This window comes from Ailuropoda melanoleuca, chromosome 12 (genome assembly GCF_002007445.2).
Source record: "Ailuropoda melanoleuca isolate Jingjing chromosome 12, ASM200744v2, whole genome shotgun sequence".
In the NCBI taxonomy this organism is placed as follows: domain Eukaryota; kingdom Metazoa; phylum Chordata; class Mammalia; order Carnivora; family Ursidae; genus Ailuropoda; species Ailuropoda melanoleuca.
Genome location: NC_048229.1, coordinates 55,443,176 through 55,464,157, shown reverse-complemented (window position 1 = coordinate 55,464,157; position 20,982 = coordinate 55,443,176). Strand labels below are relative to the sequence as shown.

The 20,982-nt window shown below is 51.8% G+C and overlaps 1 protein-coding gene across 1 annotated transcript in view; it reads left to right on the top strand.

Moving 5' to 3' along the window:
* Nucleotides 1-20,318, top strand: part of CNGB1 (cyclic nucleotide gated channel subunit beta 1) — a 93,607-nt gene extending 73,289 nt beyond the window's left edge. Inside the window, exons 25-32 of the mRNA XM_034639313.1 lie at nt 3,607-3,748; nt 4,482-4,641; nt 6,554-6,651; nt 6,750-6,833; nt 9,882-10,000; nt 10,260-10,406; nt 16,699-16,918; nt 19,432-20,318. Coding sequence (XP_034495204.1) covers nt 3,607-3,748; nt 4,482-4,641; nt 6,554-6,651; nt 6,750-6,833; nt 9,882-10,000; nt 10,260-10,406; nt 16,699-16,918; nt 19,432-19,695 — 1,234 coding nt within the window. The 3' untranslated portion in view covers nt 19,696-20,318. The remainder of the gene's footprint in view (nt 1-3,606; nt 3,749-4,481; nt 4,642-6,553; nt 6,652-6,749; nt 6,834-9,881; nt 10,001-10,259; nt 10,407-16,698; nt 16,919-19,431) is intronic.
* Nucleotides 20,319-20,982: the final 664 nt, after the last annotated feature.

The following is a 20,982-nucleotide window of genomic DNA, read 5'->3' as shown; positions in this document are numbered from 1 at the left end:
CAGGGACTATCCAGTACCATGGCGGCGAGCCACGGGGGCCACTAAGTACTTGAGACGCAGCATGACTGAGTTGTGAAATATACATGTTCAGAAGATATGAAGAAACATGTCAACTGCCTTATTACTCATGCCTAAAATATTGGTTACATGTTGATATGATATTAATGTTGATATTTTGGGTCACTGAAAAACACAAATTAATTTCACATGTTTCTTTTGACTTTGTGAAAATGTAGCAACTGGAAGATTTTAAATTACGTAGGTGGGTCGCATTGTATTTTTATAGGATAACGATGTGGTTCTAGGTGATGGGGTACTGGCATGGGTTCTTTTTTGCTGTTCTTTGTTTCATAATTATTTATTCTGATTATTGAAGAAAGGTCAGGAACATTCTTGACTATATTTCTTTGCTTCTAAGATGTAGTTCCTTCTATGACCTATTAAGTCAATGCAGCTTTTTGGGAAAAAAAGAAGTATTACAATAAATGGACACATAGATTGTAAGATCCATCCCAGTTGTAGAAATGTGAAAATGTGGAAAAATATGTCACCCACAGGGATATTGAATAACATAATATCGTGCATATTTCCCCATCATTAATTCTTTTTAAAACCATGATACTGATATCCTCCCCGTGCAAAGAGGCCAGTGTTTATTTAATTATGCCCTCGTCCCTGGGCACTGAAGGGTCCCCAGTTCCTCAGTCCGACACATGACGCTGCACTGAACATCTTTGTATCTGAATCTTTGTCCTCTGGCCTGATTTTTTCTTCACAATAATTCCTAAAGAGGGATGGCCAGTCCAAGGATATGAACATTTTTAAGATTAAAAAAATATTATTCTTAAAATTAATACACTATTTTTTTAGAGCAATTCCAAGTTTCCAGAAAAGCTGGTGGGAAGGTACAGGGAGTTCCCGTAGGCTGCCATATTTTTAAAGGTCTGATGGATATGGAAAGATAGCCCAGCTACCTCTTGCCTCCAAAGCTTGGAAGCAGGAAGATGACAGGACCCAGGGGGATCTCAGAAAGATGACTCTGCTGGTGATTACTGAGGGGAGGATGGACTGGAGGGGATGGGGGAAGCCAAGGAACCAGTTAGGGGGAGGAACAGACAAAGGGTTTGTGCAGTCAGGGGGAGGGAGGGCAGTGAGGGAAGGCAAGCAGAAACTCCTGGGGTCCTGGTGTGAGCCTGGAGAGCCAGGATACAGGCTTTAGGGACAGGATCCGAGGAAGGGAGAAACAGAAGGTATTCATTAAAACTTGCTCTGTGACCTTGGCTGAGGCCTTCCCCTTTCTGAGACTCAGTTTCTCCTCTACAACCCGAGTGTAGTATTATGTTCAGATTTCTCGCGAGGAATGATGAACTCACGTGTGTAACATGTCCAGGTCATGGACATGACAGGAGTCAGTGACCATTTCCTAGTTACGATCATTCTTATGGGGAAACCAGCATAGCAGGAGAGGGGTTCCTAACCTGGAATCCAGAGATATACGGGGGTCCCACCACCACCCTCCCAGAAATTGGAGCTAAATTTCATGGACATGCGGCTTCCCTAAGGAGAAGGTGGCAGCTTTCCTTAGATTCCCAAAGGGGTTTGTGCCCCAACAACCTGAGAACCCAGGTCCCAGGACTGGGTGTGGCACATACCCATCACGGGCAAACCGAGGGTGGAAGGGCAAGCAGCGAAGGGGAGGGCAGGGACTTCCTTCTGCAGCAACCTTGGAAGGGGCACACTGTCTTGGCAGTCCTACTTTTCTCTGGACAAAATCCTACAGGAAACCCCCAATATGTGCAAAAAAGCACAAAGAGTGAAGGATCCCTCCAGAAGTCCAATATCACGGGTAATAATCACTTTCAAAATAGTGACCCTTTTTTGAGTGTTTGCTCTGGCCCCGGGGCTTGAGGACCCAAGTTCCCACATAGCTGGGTCCTGTTCTGCCTTTGCCTGGCCTGGAGCATGCAGAGGTCATGTAGCATGGAAGACACGGGAACTTCAGGGAGGCCTCTAAGACGTGCCATGCTAATAGAAGATTCCTCCTTCTATTGGGGTGAATGTTTGGGAACGTTGCTCCTGTAGCCTTTCTGTTGCGGGTCCAGGAGCCGCCTCTCAGCGCTCAGCTCAGTCCCTGCTTAAGGCTGCTTTGCACGCCCTCTGGTGGCCAGGAACGGTATGACGGGGGCTCCACAGGGGTGGCCTGCGTTGCCCTGAGATTTCTATGTACCAGGTGGGAATGAGGTGCAGGGTGGATCAGCGCCCAGCCCCAGGCCTCCCAGCCAGTAGTCAGAGGCAGAGCCCCCCTCCAACATAACTCCCCAACCACCTCTGCTTCCCCCTCCCAGTGCTCTTTGCACGATTTCTTGCCTGTCCCCACTAGATGGTGAACTTCTTGAGGACTAGGCGAGTCTGCTGTTCCCTGACTGCAGGCATGTGGCAGGTACCAGCGACAGGGACGCTGACATTTACTGAGCACCCGTCACGTCCCAGGCGCTCTTCTAGTACCTCATTTTGTCCTCACCATCCCCCTTGAAGGCTGTGCTACTGCCATGTCCGTTTCAGGACGAAGAAGCCGAGGCTTGCTGAGATGAGTGCTTTGTCTGTGTTACGTGGCTCAGAAGTGGCAGAGCTGGGTTTGAGCCCAGGCAGTCCCGTCCAGAGCCCATGTTCGAACTATGACTCTGCTTAAAGAGCTGGTGAACGGAGCCCAGGGGAGGACCCGTTTGGCATGTCCTCAGACTGGGTGATTCGCCAGTCTTGATTTTGGAGCTGAGCAGGGACTCAGCAGTGTGGGAGTATCAGGCCACTGGAGCCAGGGCAGGCTCTGGACGCCTCCTGCGTGCCCAGGGAGGAAGACAGGAAGGCACAGGAAAGCCAGCTGGGATGTTCCTGTCCTTGAGCCCTGCTGCCCTCACCCATTGCTGACCCCTGGGAGGGCACAGCCTGAAGGTGTGAACAGATGTGTGAGGGACTCTGACTTCTCTGTGATGATGAGATAAACTCAGGGCATCTGCTATGCCCGTACCTCCCTTCCGGGGTTCATGCGCCCGTGGAGAGGCATCACCAACAGTGGGTGATAGCTCAGAGAAGCTGACGACAGACTAAATTCTAATCCCCGCTCTGGACCTGGCCCGCTGGTGTCCCTGCGTGTTTCCTTTGCTTTCTGGGGCCTCAGTTTCCCCGTCTGGAAAAGGGATGGGCAAGGGAGAGGATCAGAAAAGGTCCTCAAGATATCTTCCAAGTTTGACGTTGCTCTCGCTCTCTGTGAACCAACATGGCGGGTTGGCAAAGGGAAGTTAGTGGAAATTGAAAGAATATTGAGGGAGCCCAGGCATCAGGAGTCAGATGGTCTGTCCTCCCGCCAAGTCTTTCTAGCATTCTCCTAGAGCCTCAGTTTCCACATCTGTAAATGGAGGTGACAACTTGCCTCTGCCTCTGTGAACACGCTCTGCAAACCGTGTGCTCTGGGGGTGTGAGGCTGTTTTCCTTGCATGTAGAAATAAAGGGTTTTCTTTTTGCATATTGCACGTCTGTCAGAGCTAGGCCACCCAGACCCAGCAGGGCGAGGCTTTTGCTGACCGGGGCCCCTTACTCTTCTCTCTCTAGTTACATTCGCTGTTACTACTGGGCTGTGAAGACCCTCATCACCATCGGTGGGCTGCCTGACCCCAGGACGCTCTTTGAAATCGTCTTCCAGGGGCTGAACTATTTCACGGGTGTCTTCGCTTTCTCTGTGATGATTGGACAGGTAGCTGGGTCACTAGTCGGGCTTGCCACCCACCTGCCTGCAGCCCCCCCTCCCCCCACTGCTGCCAGTAATGTCACCATCTGTGGCCATTCCTTTCCGACTAAGTCCGGGAAAGACCACGGGACCTGGACTCAGGAGCCTGGAGCTCTGGGCCCTGCTGGGTGAAGGGGATGGGGGTGGAGGTCTCAGTCGCATTTTTCTCTACGGTTGCTTCCACCAGAGAGGTTGGTCCCTTTGGGATATCTTTGGAGAGCTGGGCTGAAAAACTTTCTGCAAAGGCTGGGGATTGGGGCTGTTCCCTCGGAGAGACCCCTGGGGGTGTCTATGTGCAGGGGGCGCATCTCTTACTCTAATCAGAGCATGAGGCCACAGTCAGGCGGCCTCGGAATTGGGTCCTGCCCTGAGGAGCAGTACACCGTATTCACATTTCCTCCAGGAGGTCAACGCGGCCTCTGGCACCTAGGGGCCAGCCCGTATCAGAGTCAGCCCAGCCCAGCCCAGCTGAGGCGTTTCCTCCTAGTGGGGGCTGTGCTCAGCAGCGTCACTCCTCCCTTCCCGTGTCCGCCCCGGGGGCAGAATTTCTCCTGCCGGCAACCTCTCTGTCGGTGGACATGGGTCTCCCTCCCTCCTGACCCCCCTTCCGCGTGCACCCCTGGTCCTAGTAGATACCCGTGCTCATGACGCACACCCCAAAGCCCCACTCTGCCCCTTGACGCTTCCGCCTTGCGCCTAGATGAGAGACGTGGTGGGGGCCGCCACCGCGGGGCAGACCTACTACCGCAGCTGCATGGACAGCACCGTGAAGTACATGAACTTCTACAAGATCCCCCGGTCCGTGCAGAACCGGGTCAAGACCTGGTACGAGTACACCTGGCAGTCCCAAGGCATGCTGGGTAAGACAGGTGCCCCGGCTGCCACCTCCTTCCAGGGCCCTGCCTCTGACCTGTGTCCCTGAGGTCCTGAGCACTGGACATATTCATGTGAGGGGGACCCAGGGAGGCCCGCGCGGTGCCCCAAGCTGGGCCGTCAGGAGACCCCTGAAGGCTTGAGAGCCTTGTCTTCTGGACGCTCTGACTCCCCACCCTTCCCCTGCCCTGAAATGCGTCCCCATCAGAGTGAGAAGTACAGCTGAAATCAGGACAGAAGCAAGACCCTCTCTCTCCTTCTCTTTCCTTAGACATACACACACACATATATTTAAAGAGTTTATTTATTTGAGAGAGACAGAGACAGAGAGAGCACAAGCAGGGGAGCAGCAGGCAGAGGGAGAAGCAGACTCCCTGCTGAGCAGGCAGCCCGATGCGGGACTCGATCCCAGGACTCTGGGATCATGACCTGAGCCGAAGGCAGATGCTTCACCGACTGAGCTACCCACGTGCCCATACACATATACTTTTTGTAAATTTGTTGATGTTATGCTTTGCTTCTGAAATTCTTTGGCCACAGCAATGCGTTAAACTCCCCACTGTTTCCGCTTTCTCGTCAACGCTGGGGTGTGCTCAGTGCTTCTTGTGAAGTGGGAGAACCTCACTTGCACGTTGTTTCCAAATGCAGTGATGTTTTCGTGACTTCGAAATGGAACCCTTAACGAAATGGGAGTATGCTACTTATATGTTAATTAAGTCACAATTTTTCTCCCAGTCCCTTTTTCTTTTTTATCTTTGAGAGCTAGTAATTTTGTTTTCCGAGCTGAGACAGCATTCCGGAGGCCCCTGACAAGCCGGTGGGCCATGGGGACTATCTTAGAGCCCCTCGACGCTTTCAGCTAATTCAAGGGCCCCCTGCTTCCATGGGCTTCCCTCTGGCCTCGAAGAAGCCACACTTCAGCTCCAAGCTCTCCTGAGCTGAGGGTGTTGTCACAGCTGTGGACAGTGAGTGGTCGAGGTGCCGCTAGTGTCCATCGCGGGCGCACTCACTCTGTACAAGGCATGGTCCCGTCCATCACCTCATTCCATTTCAGAGACAGCCCTGTGACATCTGCATCATTGTCCCCTTTCACAGGGGCGCACATGAAGGACCAGGGAGGGCTTCCCCCTGGCTGGGGTCATGCAGATCCGCACTTGAGTCCATAAATGATTGTGGTGCAGTGGGAGGGGCATCGGGATTCGGGTCCAGTTAGTACGTTTCCTGTCCCTAGTAGCGACAGTCATTCTGTGCCAGGCTCCCTGCTGGGCACTGCAGACCCCATCGTGGGCAAAACAGTCTCAGCCCCTGCTCTCCTGGGACAGGCCCTGGAGCCCCCCGGCCCCAGGTGGGATACGGGCTCCATTCCCCCTGGACTGCGGGGTTGTGGGCAAGTCCCTGCCCTCCCGAGCCTCCCTTTCTGTAAAGTGGGCATTATAGTAGTGGTCACCTGTCAGGTTGTTGGGAGTATTTAACACAACCGTCTTTGTAAAGCACTCTGTAAAAACAGTGCTTGATAGGCTCTAGTTCTTGCAAACGTTCTTAGAGCGTGAGAAGGACAGACTAGCAGGAACAACCAACGCAATAAGACGTGTGATCAGTGCTACAGCACAGAGACTGCTGAACATAATAGCTGGCTGTGGGGACCTCAAGGGAGGGCTTCTTGGAGGAGGTGATGTTAGTACTGGGTTCTGAGGAAGGAGTGGACATTAACCAGGGAAATACAAGAGGGTGTTCCCTGCAGAGGGAATAGCACCCGAAAAGCCCAAAGAAGGGACTCTCCCAATACAGCGTGGCTTTGGCCGAGGAATGGTGTGGCCAGGGCCCCGTGTGTGTTGGGGGGGGTGGCGGGGGAGGGGAGGCCGGATGTGCCTCTGACCGTTGCCAGGGTCTCCTTTGCAGACGAGTCAGAACTGATGGTGCAGCTTCCAGACAAGATGCGTTTGGACCTTGCCATCGACGTGAACTATAACATCGTCAGCAAAGTGGCTCTCTTCCAGGTACAGCCCACCCAGCACCCCTGTCCTGGAGTTCTGGGGCACCCCAAGCCCCCACCCTCCTCTAAACGGGCATTCTTTCCCCCTCCTCTTGGGGACAGGGCTGTGACCGACAGCTGATCTTTGACATGCTGAAGAGGCTCCGTTCTGTCGTCTATCTCCCGAATGACTACGTGTGCAAGAAGGTGGGTGGCTCCAGGCAGCTGCAAGGCAGTCTGGGATTTACAGTGCACCTGCCGGCAGGAGCTGGGCTGAAGGGGGTGCCTCCGAAGGCCCAGGAGGGCGGAACTGCTGTGGAGGGCAAGGAGCCGCAGCACCGGTGAGCTGACCCCGGGGCTCCTGGGTTCTTTGGCACAGGAGCCTTTGTCCGGCTCCAGGCATTGAACTCCGGTGTGCATCAGGCTTTGCTCCCTTGACACAGGACCAGGGGAGCCAGGATGAGGAACCCCACTTTCCAGAAGAGGAAAGTGAGGAGCCTTGTGAGACGTAGGGCTTTGACTGTGTCGATGGAAATGGTTCCAGGGTCTTGGTCTTCCTGTTGGGAAAATGGAGCAGAGGAAGGGCTGGGATAGGTCAGAGGTTGCAAACTGAGGGCCTTCCCACAGGAACCAGCTGATACATTGTTTCGTGATTTTCTGGGTGTTTTGGTTTTTTTTTTTTCCTAATCTTAAAAAAAAAAAGGTTGAATTAGTCCCCAACCTTTAAAAATTTGAAGGTTTCACATAAAAATCCAGATTTCTGGTTGAAAATGGAGCCCCACTTTCCCAAATAGCAAGAGTCAACTGCAGTGGAGAAGGGGCTGCCCCCAAAGGGCGATGTTGCCCTCCCTCCTGATGTCACAGGCCCCACCCCTCCCCACTGCCGCATACCAGGCTCCCTTCACTGCCCATCTGATCCTCGAAAACATTTGGATTTGAGCCTGGGGCTACAGAGTGTTGAGAGCTCTTTCTGCTCCCATTCCTTGGGACTCAAGGTGAGACCAGGGTCACCTGGGGAGTGAGTGGTTAGGGCGGAATGGCAAGAACTCAGATTTCAGTCCCCTTATTACTGGGTGGTTAAGGCTGGGTACGTGTACAGGGGTGAAAATAATACCCAAGCAACCCCTGTGAGACTCAGGAAACTTCAGCCCAAGTAGGCCCCCATCTCCAAGTTGTACGCTGTATAGCAGTGAAGTTTCTGGAAGCAGAGAGCCCAGAGAAAATGGGCAAACAGTGCTACAGATGGTTGAGAACTTAAAGCTGCAGCACTAGAGGCCAAGAGGGGTTTGAGAACAATAGAGTGATTTGTCTGACCCTGGGACTACTTCCTAGCTGTGCAGCCTTGGGGCAGTGGCTTGCCCTCTCTGAGTCTCTTCTCATGGGTAAAGTAGGGATGTTGCTGGTACTCCCTTATGGGGTTGTTGTGAAAATGGACTAAGCGGTGCCTACAGAGTTTGGCACCATGCTGCCACAGAGTAGGTGCCGCTGCTGCTGTTACTATCCCTGGGGGTAACGTAGAACTTGCTGGCAAATGAGGAAGACTGAACCAGGTGGTTGGAGTTGACAGGGGGCAGGGAAGTGAGCACTTGAGGAGCAAGTGTGAATGGCGCCCTCTGCTGTCCCGTCTTGCTCTGTGATGATCTCGCTGAGACATCCCTGGGACGCCCCCAGCCGCCCACCCCAGGGCTTTAGACCCTTCAGTCCCGCGTCAAATTGGACCCAGAAACAGGGACATGAAACTTTCTTCCTGGTTGTTAAGAAGTTCATGCATGTGTGAAATGCCCAGGAAACGTTTTTTGCGTGAATCCAAAGTGTCATCAATGTACCTATCCTTGGTCTCTCTCCTTTTAAACATGCCAGGTGTGATGGACCGGGAGCAGGGGCCTTGTGAGGGCACGGGGATTGAGAGGTGCATGGCAGACTGGGTGTTTCCTTTTTTAAATTTTTAAGAAGATTTTATTTATTTATTTATTTGAGATAGAAAGAGCAAGAGAGAGAGCACGAGCAGGGGGCGGAGGGAAAGGGAGAAGCAGACTCCCCACTGAGCAGGGAGCCCGATGCGGGGCTCGATCTTAGGACCCTGGGATCATGGCCTGAGCCGAAGGTAGACACTTAACCGACCCAGGTGCCCCAGACCGAATATTTCTGATTGCAGTCCAAAGCAAGCCATTCATGCATGCATTCATCGTTCCCTTGCTTAATTTGGGATTAAGACCATGACATTGGTCAGCTGCAGCTGCTCTACCAAAGGACCAGAGACTGGGCGGCTTAAGCAACAGAAATGCATTGTCTCGCAGTTCTGGAGGTGGAAGTCCAAGACCAAGGTGTCAGTAGGGTTGGTTCCTTCTCAGGGCTGTGAGGAAAGGATCTGCTCCTCTCCTTGGCATATAGATGGCTGTCTTCTCCCTGCGTCACTTCACGTGTCTTCTCAGTATGCCTGTCTCTGTGTCCAAATATCCCCTTAATAGGGACACTAGTCATACTGGATTAGGAGCTCACCCAACTCCAGTACGATCTCATCTTAATTTAACGAATGACATCTGCAATGACCTTATTTCCAAAGAAGGTCACATTCTGAGCAACTGGTGGTGAGGACTTCAACAGATGGCTTTGGGAGGGACAGCATTCAACCCACAGCAACCATGAGGTCTGAAACTGGACTGTCTGGGCTCAAATCCCCGCTCTTCCGTGGCCTAGCTTTGCAACCTCAGGCAAGGAGCTCCTACCCCAGAGCTGTGGAGGAATAAGCAGACCCAGCACGTAGAGCAAATGTCTTGCACAGAAAAATGTTGCACGAGAGCTGGACTTCATGACCAACTTTGTTATCCCTCCTGTTTCAGTTAGCAAATGCTTACCAAGCTCCTGAAGTGACATGTGCTAGGCGCAGGTGTCAGTGTATTGTATGAACCACTGTTAATTTCCTCCATGCCGCCGGCCCTCCAGTGGTGTGGATAACTGGGAATTTGCAGAATGCCATTTACACCCACACCTTCTAGCTTACCTAGCACTTTCCTTTCCATCACACCACTAACTCCCCACAGAATCCTGTCAGTTAAGCAGGCCGCTGTGGGGGGGTGGCCATTCTCCCCAATCCACAGATGGGGAGACTGAGACCCCCAAGGGGAAGTGACGGACCCTGCACCACACACCAAGTCGGCTGGACGCCAGCCCAAGTTCCTCCACGCTGTGCCAGCAGCCTCCAGGCCCAGCCCCGCCACCTTTGCGGGCCGTTGGCTCACCCCTTCTCTGTTTCAGGGGGAGATAGGCCGAGAGATGTACATCATCCAGGCGGGACAGGTGCAGGTCCTGGGTGGCCCCGATGGGAAGGCCGTGCTGGTGACGCTGAAGGCTGGATCCGTGTTTGGAGAAATAAGGTCAGGGGGGAGCTGGGGTGAAATGAGCGGACCTGGGCCCAAGCTGGGGGGGGGTGGCCAGTGGAGGGAGGACCTCATCCTCAAGGGCCCTGTGGTGGGTCTCAGTAAGGTGCCATGGATGCTGACATATGCAGGGTGGGTCCCGGCTCTCACCCGTGTGGGGCCGCCATTATGCTCTGGGCGAGGGGTGGAAAGGGACATTTCAGGGGGATCCCAACCCCAGCCCGCCAGGTCTCACCTCCTTCCTTCTCTGCCCCAGCTTGCTGGCTGTTGGGGGCGGGAATCGGCGCACGGCCAATGTGGTTGCCCACGGGTTTACCAACCTCTTCATTCTGGATAAGAAGGACCTCAATGAAATTTTGGTGCATTATCCCGAGTCTCAGAAGTTACTCCGGAAGAAGGCCAGGTACATTTTTTTACTTATAAAACAATCCACATCTATGTCAGTGCACATTTCTGAAGGACTAAACCTTTCTCTTACCTACCATAGTACCTTTATCACAATCAGGAAATTCAGTGTTGAAATGACACTATTACCTCATCCCCAGACCATCTCCGAATTTGGCCAGTTGTCCCAATCATGCCTTTTATAGCCTTTCCTGTCTTCTTTTCCATTCCTGGATCTAGGGTAGGACCCCCTGTTTCATCACATCGCCTCCTGTCTTCAGTCTCCTGGGATCTGGGTTGGCCCCTCAGGCTTTTTCCATCTTTAGTGACTTGGACATCTTTGAAGAGGACAGGCCAGTTATTCCGTGGAACGTCCCTTCACTTAGGTTTAGCTGAGGTTCTCATGTTCTCTCATGATTAGTTGCAGGTTCTGCATGGGGGCAGGAATTTCTCAGAAGTGATGCTGTGGGGCGCCTGGCAGGCTCCGTGGGTAGGGCATGCGACGCTTGATCTCAGGATTGTGAGTTCAAGCCCCACATTGGGCACAGAGCCTGCTTAAAAAAAAAAAAAAAGTGATGTTGTATTCTTCTTAGTGCAGCATATCCAGAGGCACGGGATGCTGGCTTCTCTCAGTACTGGTGATTTTCCCTTCGATCACTGGGTTAAGGTCTCTGCACTCCAGAGTGAACATTTTTCTCTTTGCAATTAAGAAGTAATTAGTGGGGAGTCAGTCTGAGACTTTCTAGACCCCCCGTTTCCCATCCAGCAAGCCTTCACTTGCTACATTCAGCATCCACGGAGGGCTCCCTGCTAAGTCAGCGATCACCGTCATGGTTGCAAAATGGTGATTTTTTGGATTCCGTTGTGCCTTCTACATTTATTAGTGAGCATTCTACTGTGAGGAAGAGCTGTCTCTTCTCTCCCATTTATTTGTTTATTCATGTATCTACATCCGTGTGGATTTGTTTTGTTCTGTAAATATCCTGTTACAATCATTATTTTGGTGCTCAAATTGTTCCGGATTTGGCCAGCAGGCGCCTCTCCAGGCTGGCCCCTGTGGCTCTTTGTTATGTCCCCAAAATATTTTAGCACGTCCTTGCTTACAAGCACAATAAGACGCTCCGGGCTCATCTTGTGACTTTCCTGCCACATCCCTGGGAATGGCCATTTCTCCAAGGAGCCTTGATTCCTTGCAGGTGGGAATGGTTTTTAGAAACCACCATTTGAGCATCATGTGTGCTCATGTCTACTAGGCTCCCAAGTGGACAGAGCTGGGAAACACACCCTCATGCCCACTTATATATACAAATGCAAATATATATATGTATATATCAACATCTGTTTTTTCCGTCTGTATCTATATCTGTATCTATCTAACAATTTCAGTACTACACCACAGAGTTCTTTCTAATCCTCTCCTTTTCCATATTTTGTAAATTCCTTCTCCAGCACTAAGAAATGTGGCTCTCTTTACCCTCATTGCATTCACTCATTTATTTAGCCCTACAATACAGACAAAGCAATTTCAGAATTGCTATCCCAAAGCACTGAGATGGTGGGGAAGCCTTCTCAGCAGAATTTAATATTTGGTGCTGTTCTTTTTGTCTTTAGCCTAAGTACCTACGAGGTACGTGTTGTATTCAGGGTTATTTGGATTCGTTTTCTTTTGCCTCCCTTGAGTGTGGTTGTTTGTTCATTTGAAATATACCCAGGCTCGCCAGGCTTGTGTGTTTCAGTTTGCACTGCATTTTTTATGATCCCTCCTGCCCCAATGCTTGTTGATTTTTTGTTGCTTTGAATATGTCAACATGGTACCAAAAGTCATAATGCAACAGAATGGGGTGCCCATAGAAGTGTCCCAGCTCCCCCCACTTGTTGCCCCCAGCCAGACAAGAGCCCAGCCTCATTAGTTTCTGCTGCTTCCCTAATGTGTTTCCTTTTGGAAAAATAGGCCGATCAGTGAATATTTTATTTTCCCTGTCCTACACAAAATGTAGCATACTGTAGATTTTCTTTTGCACTTTGCTTTTTTTCACATGACAACCAATCTTGGAAAACATTCTCTCTCAGTCCGTAGACCCATCAGCTGCCTCGTTCCTGCCAGTTGCAGAGCGTTCTTATGAATGGACAGTTAGATTTCCAACATTTTGTAATTATAAACAGTGCCACAGTGAATAACGTTGTGCATCTGTATTTTGCACTGTTGAAAAGTAGGTAACTTTTGCCTTCAGACCCTTAGGATCAGGTTTCAGGCCAAGTGACAGAGGCAGCACGGCCGTGGTAGAAAATCCACAACAGGCTTGGAAAGCTGATGGGGCTCACATCCTATCTGTGTGAGGTACTGGCTGTGTGGCCTTGGAAAAGTTACTTAACTTCTCTGGTCTCAGTTTTCTGAAATTCTGTAAATTAAGGGTATTTTAACCCCTCACTTTGTTGTTGGGAAAATTAAACAAAATAGTATGTGTGGCAAATGTCTCCAGCAGGGTACCCAGCATGTGGGAGAGCTCAATGAATATTCATAATCATAACTGTTCCTCTTTGTCCATTAAATCCTCTCTGTAATTTTCCCATTGGATGAAGTCTTTTAAATCTACATATCTGGTTTTTCCTTTATTGCCCTTTACTCCATATTCCTATTTTCTACCTCATTCTATGAAATGACACCATAAATAAACTGCACAGAGAGAGGTCATGATAAAGGGCACAAAACCAACATCTACCCATCGCACGTGATCATTTATTGAGTACATAGTTCTAGGCCCTGGGGATATAGCAGGGACCAAATCAAGCTGGCCTTCTACTAGGGGAGGCCAACACTGGAGAAATGAACGATCTGTGATGTGTCAGCTGGGGACAGGGCTATGAGGAAACAGAAAGCCACACTGAGGAGATAGAGGTGATGGAGGGAGTTCCTTCAGATAGGTTGGTCAGGAAAAGCCATTCTGAGGAAGTGGAATTTCAGGTGAGACCTTCACAGAATGAAAGAATGAGCGGGACTGCTTGCAGGGAAGAGCATTCCAGCCAGAGGGAACAGAGGGTGGAAAGGCTGTGTGGGGGAGCAGGCTCGGTGTGTGTGCAGACGAACCAGAAAATAAGCGGAGCTTGACGCGGGATGGGAGAAGTCAAGGGGATGCAAGTGGATAGGGCCTTGTAGGTGAAGCCTTGCAGTGGCCTTGGGTTTTGCTCTGAGGCAGATGACAACCCCGGGTGAGTGGCTTCTGTATTGATGTTAGAAGGTAATACACACAGGCTCCTGGGGTCGCCTGAGGAAGGAAGCTGCCCTGTAACTCAGCTTACCTGTTTGCTCTTAAGGAAGCCACTGGGCCCTTCCAAACGCTGGTCTGTCTGAGCTTCTCCCACAAACTCTGCCCGCTTCCTCCTCCTCTCCCGAGGAGCAGGCAAGCACAGTCCATCCTCATCATTCACGCAGGTGCGATTCTGTATCTGCAATTCACCTACTCACTGAAATGTATGTGGAACCCCAAAATCAGCACTCATGGGCATCCCCAGTAATTCGCGGACGTGCATAGAGAGAGCAGTGAGAAATTTGAGTTGCCCTAAGTGCACCTCTCCAGCAGAAGTTGACCAAGGTGACGGTCTGCTTTACTGTTTCAGCTCAGAAGCGTCTGAGCACTTGTCAACAAGAGTCTTTTCGTGGTCTATTTAGTGCCGCATTGTTCACATTTCTGTGATTGTCGTTGGCGATGTCTCTATTGAAAATGGCTCCGAAGCATGGTGCTGAGGTGCTGTGAGCGTTCCCGAGGGCCAGGAGGCTGGGATGTCCCTCATACAGAGAAGACACGTGGGTTAGACAAGCTTCACTCAGGCATGACTCCTAGAGCTGTGGGTCGTGAGTTCAATGTCAGTGAATCACCTGTATGTAAATAAGTTGTCTTTAAACAGAAACACACACGTATTGATCAGTTGCTGAAATGTTGTCATGAGAGGCTCACCAGAAACCCAACTCTGTATTTCCCCCAGAGGCTGTGGTTTCGGTATTCACTAATTCAGTATTTGCAGGGACTCTATGGAATGACACTACTGCGAATACTGAGAATCGACTGTTTCTGTCTGAAAGCAGGCACCTGCCCCCCCAACCCCGCTCTCTCTTCCTCCCCCTGCAAGAGGAGCCAGGCCCAAGAAGCCAAGCTTGTAGCTGCCAGCCATTCCTTTGGCAAGGTTAGGTGAGGGGTTGGCACATCAGCTAGGGTCCCGCAGAGGCTGCTGACCCGTGCACGGTGAGCCTGTGGCCCTGCGCTGGAGAAGGTGAGGAAAGAGGAGGAGCTGCCGGGTCTTGCAGCAGAGGCCCTGGGACCAGGCTGAGCCAGGTTCGTCAGAGAGCCGGGTTCCCTGGACAGGCGAGCTTCACGACAGGGCCAGGGGACCGTGTGTGAGCTCTGCGCATCAAAGGAAAGACGCAGTCTGAGAGCCATGGGGTCTGGGGATATCTGAGCTGGTGAGAGACATGTGTAGGATTCTGTCTCAACTCCCCACTTTACAGATGGGGGACCTGGGGCCCCAGAGACATGAAGGGCTCCAGCTTTTTGGCTTGGCCACTCCAAGGAGTGGGGCAGGAAGGCTTCACGCATGCCGCTCTCTCCAGGGATGAACGTATTATCCTGCTTAGAGGAAAGCACGTTACCTGAAAGTGAGGCTGAATTTCCTGACTCTGGAAACGGCCCAGAAGCCAGCACAACGTTTCAAAAGAGAGACGGCCATTAGCCATCAGCAAAGGTCCCACAGAGAGTTCTTTTGTGTCATTTTTGTACCACGCTGAGCCTTCCCACAGGCCATCGTGCTGTGAATTATGGACTGAATAACACAGGTGACTGTGCCAGGCATGAAGAGGCCTCTGATGAATTATCATGTTTGTTTTCTCCTGGGGGAGCCCCAGCCAGAAAATGTAAGTCTTGGCCTATTAATATCAATACGCACAATTTAAATCCATCGCCTCTGATTAGATAAGCAGCCGGTAATGGGCTCATTCTTAAACAGACAAGTTTTGCTGCAGCCCTGATGAATGGATTTGCCAATTAGGAGTGTAGGCCCACTAGACTGCAGACGAAATTCATTTGTTCCTGAGCCAGACCACGCATCACATCTCTGTAGCGTGAACAATTCCCCATCAAAGGCTGGGGCTCTGCTCGATGAAAGATTCTATCCTTATTTACAGAGCAGAGTGGCAGACTGCCTTTAGATCTGAGTTTTAATTCTGCCGCTGCCACTTCCTAGCTGTGCAACCTTGGGAAAATTACTTACCCCTTCTGGTCTTCCATATCTTTATTTGATGTGAGGGAGAAAAATAGGGGCCTGCCTGTGAGGATTCCGTGGGATTTAAATGATGAAGTGTCTATCGGTTGTCTGTTGTGTAATAATAATATCACATGTTCAGTAGCTTAAAACCGCATGTATGTATTACCTCTGTGGGTCAGAAGTCTGGGATGGCTAAGGTGCGTCTGCTCCAAGGCCATCATCAAGGTGCTGGCCAGAGCTGACTCTATTCTCAAGTCTCCCCTGGGGCAGGACCGGCTTCCAAGGTCACATGGTGGTCAGCCGAATTCAGTTCCCTGTGGTTGTAGGACTGGGCGCCTCCGTTCCCAGCTAATTGTTGGCCAGCAGCTGCCCTTTGTTCTTGCCATGTGGGCCTCCCCCAACATGGCCCCTGGCTGGATCAAAGCCAGGAAGGGAGAGTCTCCTTGCAAGACAGAGATCACAGTCCCATGTGACCCGTTCACAAAAGGGATGTCTCATCACCCTTGCTGTATTCTACTGGTCGAAGGCAAGTCACATGTCCCCCTCACCCTCGAGGGGAGGGGATCACACAGAGGCACGGACACCAGGAAGGGTGACCCCCAGGGCCACCAGAGTACCTGTAAAGGACCGAGCCCAAAGCCTGACACGTATAGACATTCATTCAGTGTTGATAGAAGTGATGGCGAGAAGCGTGACATGACGAGAAAGCAAAAGGCAGAGAAGAAAAGCTTTGGGTCTTTTTTCATCTGGGCATCCTGTTTCTGAGTCCATCTATTGTAGTATCATTCGGTATTTCCTGTGTGACCTCACAAAAGTGACTCAACCCCTCTGAGCCTCCATTCCCTCCTCTATAAGGTCCAGACACTAAGACCCATGTCCTTCTGGTTGTTCCGATCATTCCCTGAGATGCTGTGCAACGCATTTAATGGCGTGCTTGCTCCCAGACTGTTAGGCAGGATGGCAGCCACCACGCGGTCCAGCAGGGGGTCCTCCAGGGACGAGCCTTGCTTCTGTCCCGCAGCTTGCATGGGACCTTAGCGGGCGCTGCTTTCTTCCAGGCACATGCTGAGAAATAACAACAAGCCCAAGGAGACGAAGAGTGTGCTCATCCTCCCTCCCCGGGCAGGCACCCCCAAGCTCTTCAATGCCGCCCTGGCCGTAGCAGGAAAGATGGGCGGCAAGGGGGGCAAAGCCGGAAAGCTTGCCCACCTGAGGGCTCGGCTCAAAGAGCTGGCAGCGCTGGAGGCAGCCGCGAGGCAGCAGCAGTTGCTGGAACAGGTGAGGCGGTGGGGAACCCCCCCATTTCAACCTCGTGGCAGGGTGTGTACCGCACTCCCCCTCCTTCCTTTCAGTCGGGATGCCTTTGGTGGCAAGTGACAGAAATGCAGGTCGCTGGGCCAGCTCACATTAGCTCAGGGGAACAGGGAATCGAGCGGGTCAATTAGCTGAGAATTTCAGGCACGGCTGGATCCAGAAGCTATCTTGCCACTGGGACTCGTTTTGCAGTCCTGTCATTTCTGCTTCACTCGAGGATGGCTTCAGATCGCAAGAGCACTGGGATTGCAGCCTCCTGGGTTAGCAATGCCCACGGAAAGCCCCTCTTGCCCCCTGATTCCACCAGAAGTCCCAGGGCTCACGGTCGTTGGACAGAATCGGATCACGTGTCACTTCCTGAGCCTTTCACTGTGGAGCCCTGGGAGAGGCCAGGCTCCCGTGCCCATCCCTGGGCTGAGGGGGGCCGTTCCTTCGCTGGGAGTCCTGGTGCTGTTGCAGAGGTGGGAGCAGTGGGTGTGGGCAGGGAATGTCTCTCCCCAGATGGCAGTGATGTTCTCATATTTAATATTTGTGTCTGTGACAGTTAAAGAGATGTGGAGAGAAAAAACCCTGCCGACAGCCACAGTGCCGACTGTCCCCACTCTCGGAAATCTGAAGGGAATTTTATAATTAGTTCTGGGACTCTTTTCTGTGACTAATGCCAAAAATGCCAATTAGAATGATTGCACTAATTATGACTATTCATGACCGTCCTTCAGGGAGGCTGCTGGGAAGGGGGGCGGTGGGTAGGCAGGAGCTCAATGGCAGGGAGGGTGCAGCAGTCTACAGGACAGAATTCAAGGGAGCCTAGGGAACTCAGTCTCAATCCAGGCTGGTGTCAGAGTCCAGAGGACCCGTCCAGAGAGCATTTGACATCTGGAGTCTGGGAGGTGACATCAATGCTACCCAGGGTTCCAAGATACTCTCAAGATACAGCCACTCATGGCCGCAGACGGAGGATGGACACAACTGCCTGGCTCACCAAGTGCCAGGGTCAAGGTCGAGCCAGCAAGATGGGGTCTTTAGTGCCCGCTGCTGTGTGGGAATGAGTGGACATGAACTCCAGGACTGTTCTCAGGACGGTGAAAGGCTTTGTCTGAAATGGGGCTTGTCGCTCCTGAGTATTAGCTCTTCACCCAGGCAGCTTGGAGAGGTGAATTAAATTTGCATGAGAATTCTAATAAAAGGCAATTTTAGAACAATCAGGGCAGAATGGCAGAGTGCAAGGAGCTCTGAAATAACAATCCGAAGACACGGGTCTAAATCCCAGCTCCGTCACCATCAGCTCTGTGACCGGGCGAAGCTCCTCGCGCTTTCTGAGACCGATTATTCATGGTTGCAGAGATGAAGCAGGATACCTTGGATGTCTTTTAAAGCCTTTTGAACATGACGAAGCACTTGACCAACCTTCCCAGGATTCTTCCGGTTCCATTCATAGCAGGATGCTTCCAGAAGTCCCATAATGGGCACCATCCTGCCCTGGAAGTGTGTGGTCAGAATTTAGGATGGACAGGGGAAGGCAGAATAGGGGCAGCAGAACATGCGGCAACATGGAAGCAGAGGGAGGGACAGGTCCCCAGAGCTGTCTTGGGTTTTCTGGGAGTGGGGTTCCCCACCCCACTTCCCTTCTTTCAACACCCTATGATTTGAGCAAACTTCGGGGGGTCTTTCTTCCTTACAAGCATGCTGACTGCTCTCATTTTAAATTCACTACCAGTATCTCAAGTGGGTCTTGAGGGTAGCTATGGACCATTCAGGTCTCCTCCGGGGGCCACTCCCTCCCATTTCTGTCCAGGCAGAGGTGGGTCAGACGGGGCAGGACAGGCCATGGGTACGCACGAAGCCTTGGGTTTTTACTGATACATGGACTATGGCCAGTGTCCACAGGAGTCCCGAAGGCTGGAGGCTGGAAGTCCCCACCAAGTCCCCAAACATAGGGGCTCAGCCCAGCCGAATGCCAGAGGTACCCTGCCTGTTCTCCTGGGGCATGGGAGTGGGGGTGGGGTCTCCATCTTTGAGACCTTCCAGAAAGGGGGCCAGGCTGCTTCAGCCATCTCAGCCTTCATCTTGTTAGCTTGGAATTTTTCTCATTCACCCAGGAGCATGCAGCCCTGGTAACCGGGGTGGACAGGGCAGCTGGCTCAGCTTTGCAAAGTCCTCTCTAATGCTCCCTCCTGGTTACAGCCTCTTCCCCCTCCATAGCTCAGGGTCAGGCCTGCCCCTGCAGCTTCACTTAGGCTTCTAGCCTTGCCAATCAACAGAGACAGAAAACATCCAGCCAAGCCAACCTAAACTTCCCCATAATATACTCTGTTTCTACCTAATAATCCTGATGCCGCTCCGACCCCCCACTTCCCATCCATTAGATTGCACCCCTGAGCGCTCTGCCGTCCTCCTCCTTGGGGTCCGAGAAGGGGAACAGGAAGGTGTTCAAGAACCCTCCAAGAATTCTCAGACGTTCTCTTTCCGGATTTCAGGCGAAGAGCTCACAAGGTGCTATGGGAGAGGCGGGCCCTGCCGCCCCGGAGCAGCCCGCACAGCCACCGCCGGAGCCCCCGGAGCCCCCGGAGCCCCGGGCCCCGCGCTCTCCGCCACCTGCCTCCCCTGGGAGGCCCGAGGAAGTCGGGGAGGGGGAGGCCAGGCCCGAGGAGCCCTCGGTGCAGATCTGCGTGAGCCCGGGCCCGGATCCTGGTGAGCAGATCCTGTCGGTGGAGATCCCGGAGAAGAAGGAGGGCGAGTGAGGCGGCGCCCAGCGCGCCACTCCCAGCAGGGCAGGTGCCGGCGCGTCCTCCCCGCGCCCCAGGCTGGTGCCCAGCCCCGCACCCGGCTTCCGCAGGCCCGGATTCCCCGGGCACAGTAGAGTCTGTCATTTCTGCCCCGGCATCGGCTTCTGCCACGGCTGGTCTTGAAGTCAACCGATGTAGTGTTTGTGTCCCGAAGTCCCCCGTCACCTGAGAACCCTACCTCTCCCGACTATGATTTTTAAGAACAAAATTCTTTTCTATTTTAAAAGTTTATAGTCGGAGCAGGGAACGGGGTTCCAACATCTGGGAAGGGACCTTATGCTCATTAGGGTGGTTAGTACGGATCTTCCCCAGGCTGTGTTCAGTTCCGAGTTCAATGCAGGTATCTCAGAACAGATAAAATGGAAGTGGGCCTACTGGCAACGGGCTGTGGGCTGTGAGCGATTCTGGGCACCCCTGCCGGTCCCCAGGTCTGCAGGGGTTCATGCTTGCTTGCTTTTGACACCCTTGCTGCATAGATGATGGCAGCAACTTCCATTAATCCTAGGAGACAGAAATCACAGCTGACACCACTGACATTCCTGAAGTTTCTCCAGATCAAGTCATGTTTCTTTCAGGATTCAAGAAGATAAAAGGGGGGGTGGGGGGGAGGAGTCATTCAGTCACTATTGGGAGGATTTTATTTGCATACCTAATGGCTCTCAGGGCAGTGGGTGATTAGAAACAAAAACTAGTACTGGGCTATTTGTTTCCACCAGCAACAATGAACACAAAAGGCCCGGAATTCCAGTAGATACTGCCCACCTTACATAAAATCACGGGACCTTGTGTGCTGCCACAGGGGCCTTTGAGGGCTTGCAAATGTGTGTATTTGTCCATCAGACTAAACGCAGAACATTCATTTCCCCTGTGAAAAAATGACACAATATGGGAGTTGCCAGGCTGCTCTAAACATTTCCAAATCCCAGGGTAACAGATTTATCTAGTTGATGACATACCACGTGGTCTGAGTAATCACTGCATCGACTATAATGATGAGCGGCATGATTTTAGCTGTTTAAAAAGCTTTTATGAATTTACGTTAATAGCTAATAACATATTTTCATGCATCCGAAAGGCTACCCAGTTAAAATGATCTCTCCTACCCCGGGTGCCCAACCTCCGTGGTCCCCCTCCTGGAAAGAAACCACTACTTATCAGTTCCTCGTACCCTTCCGTTTTTCTTTTTTCTCTTTTCTTTACACAAATAGTGACATACTAGAGCTGCTGTTGTTTTTCATTTGA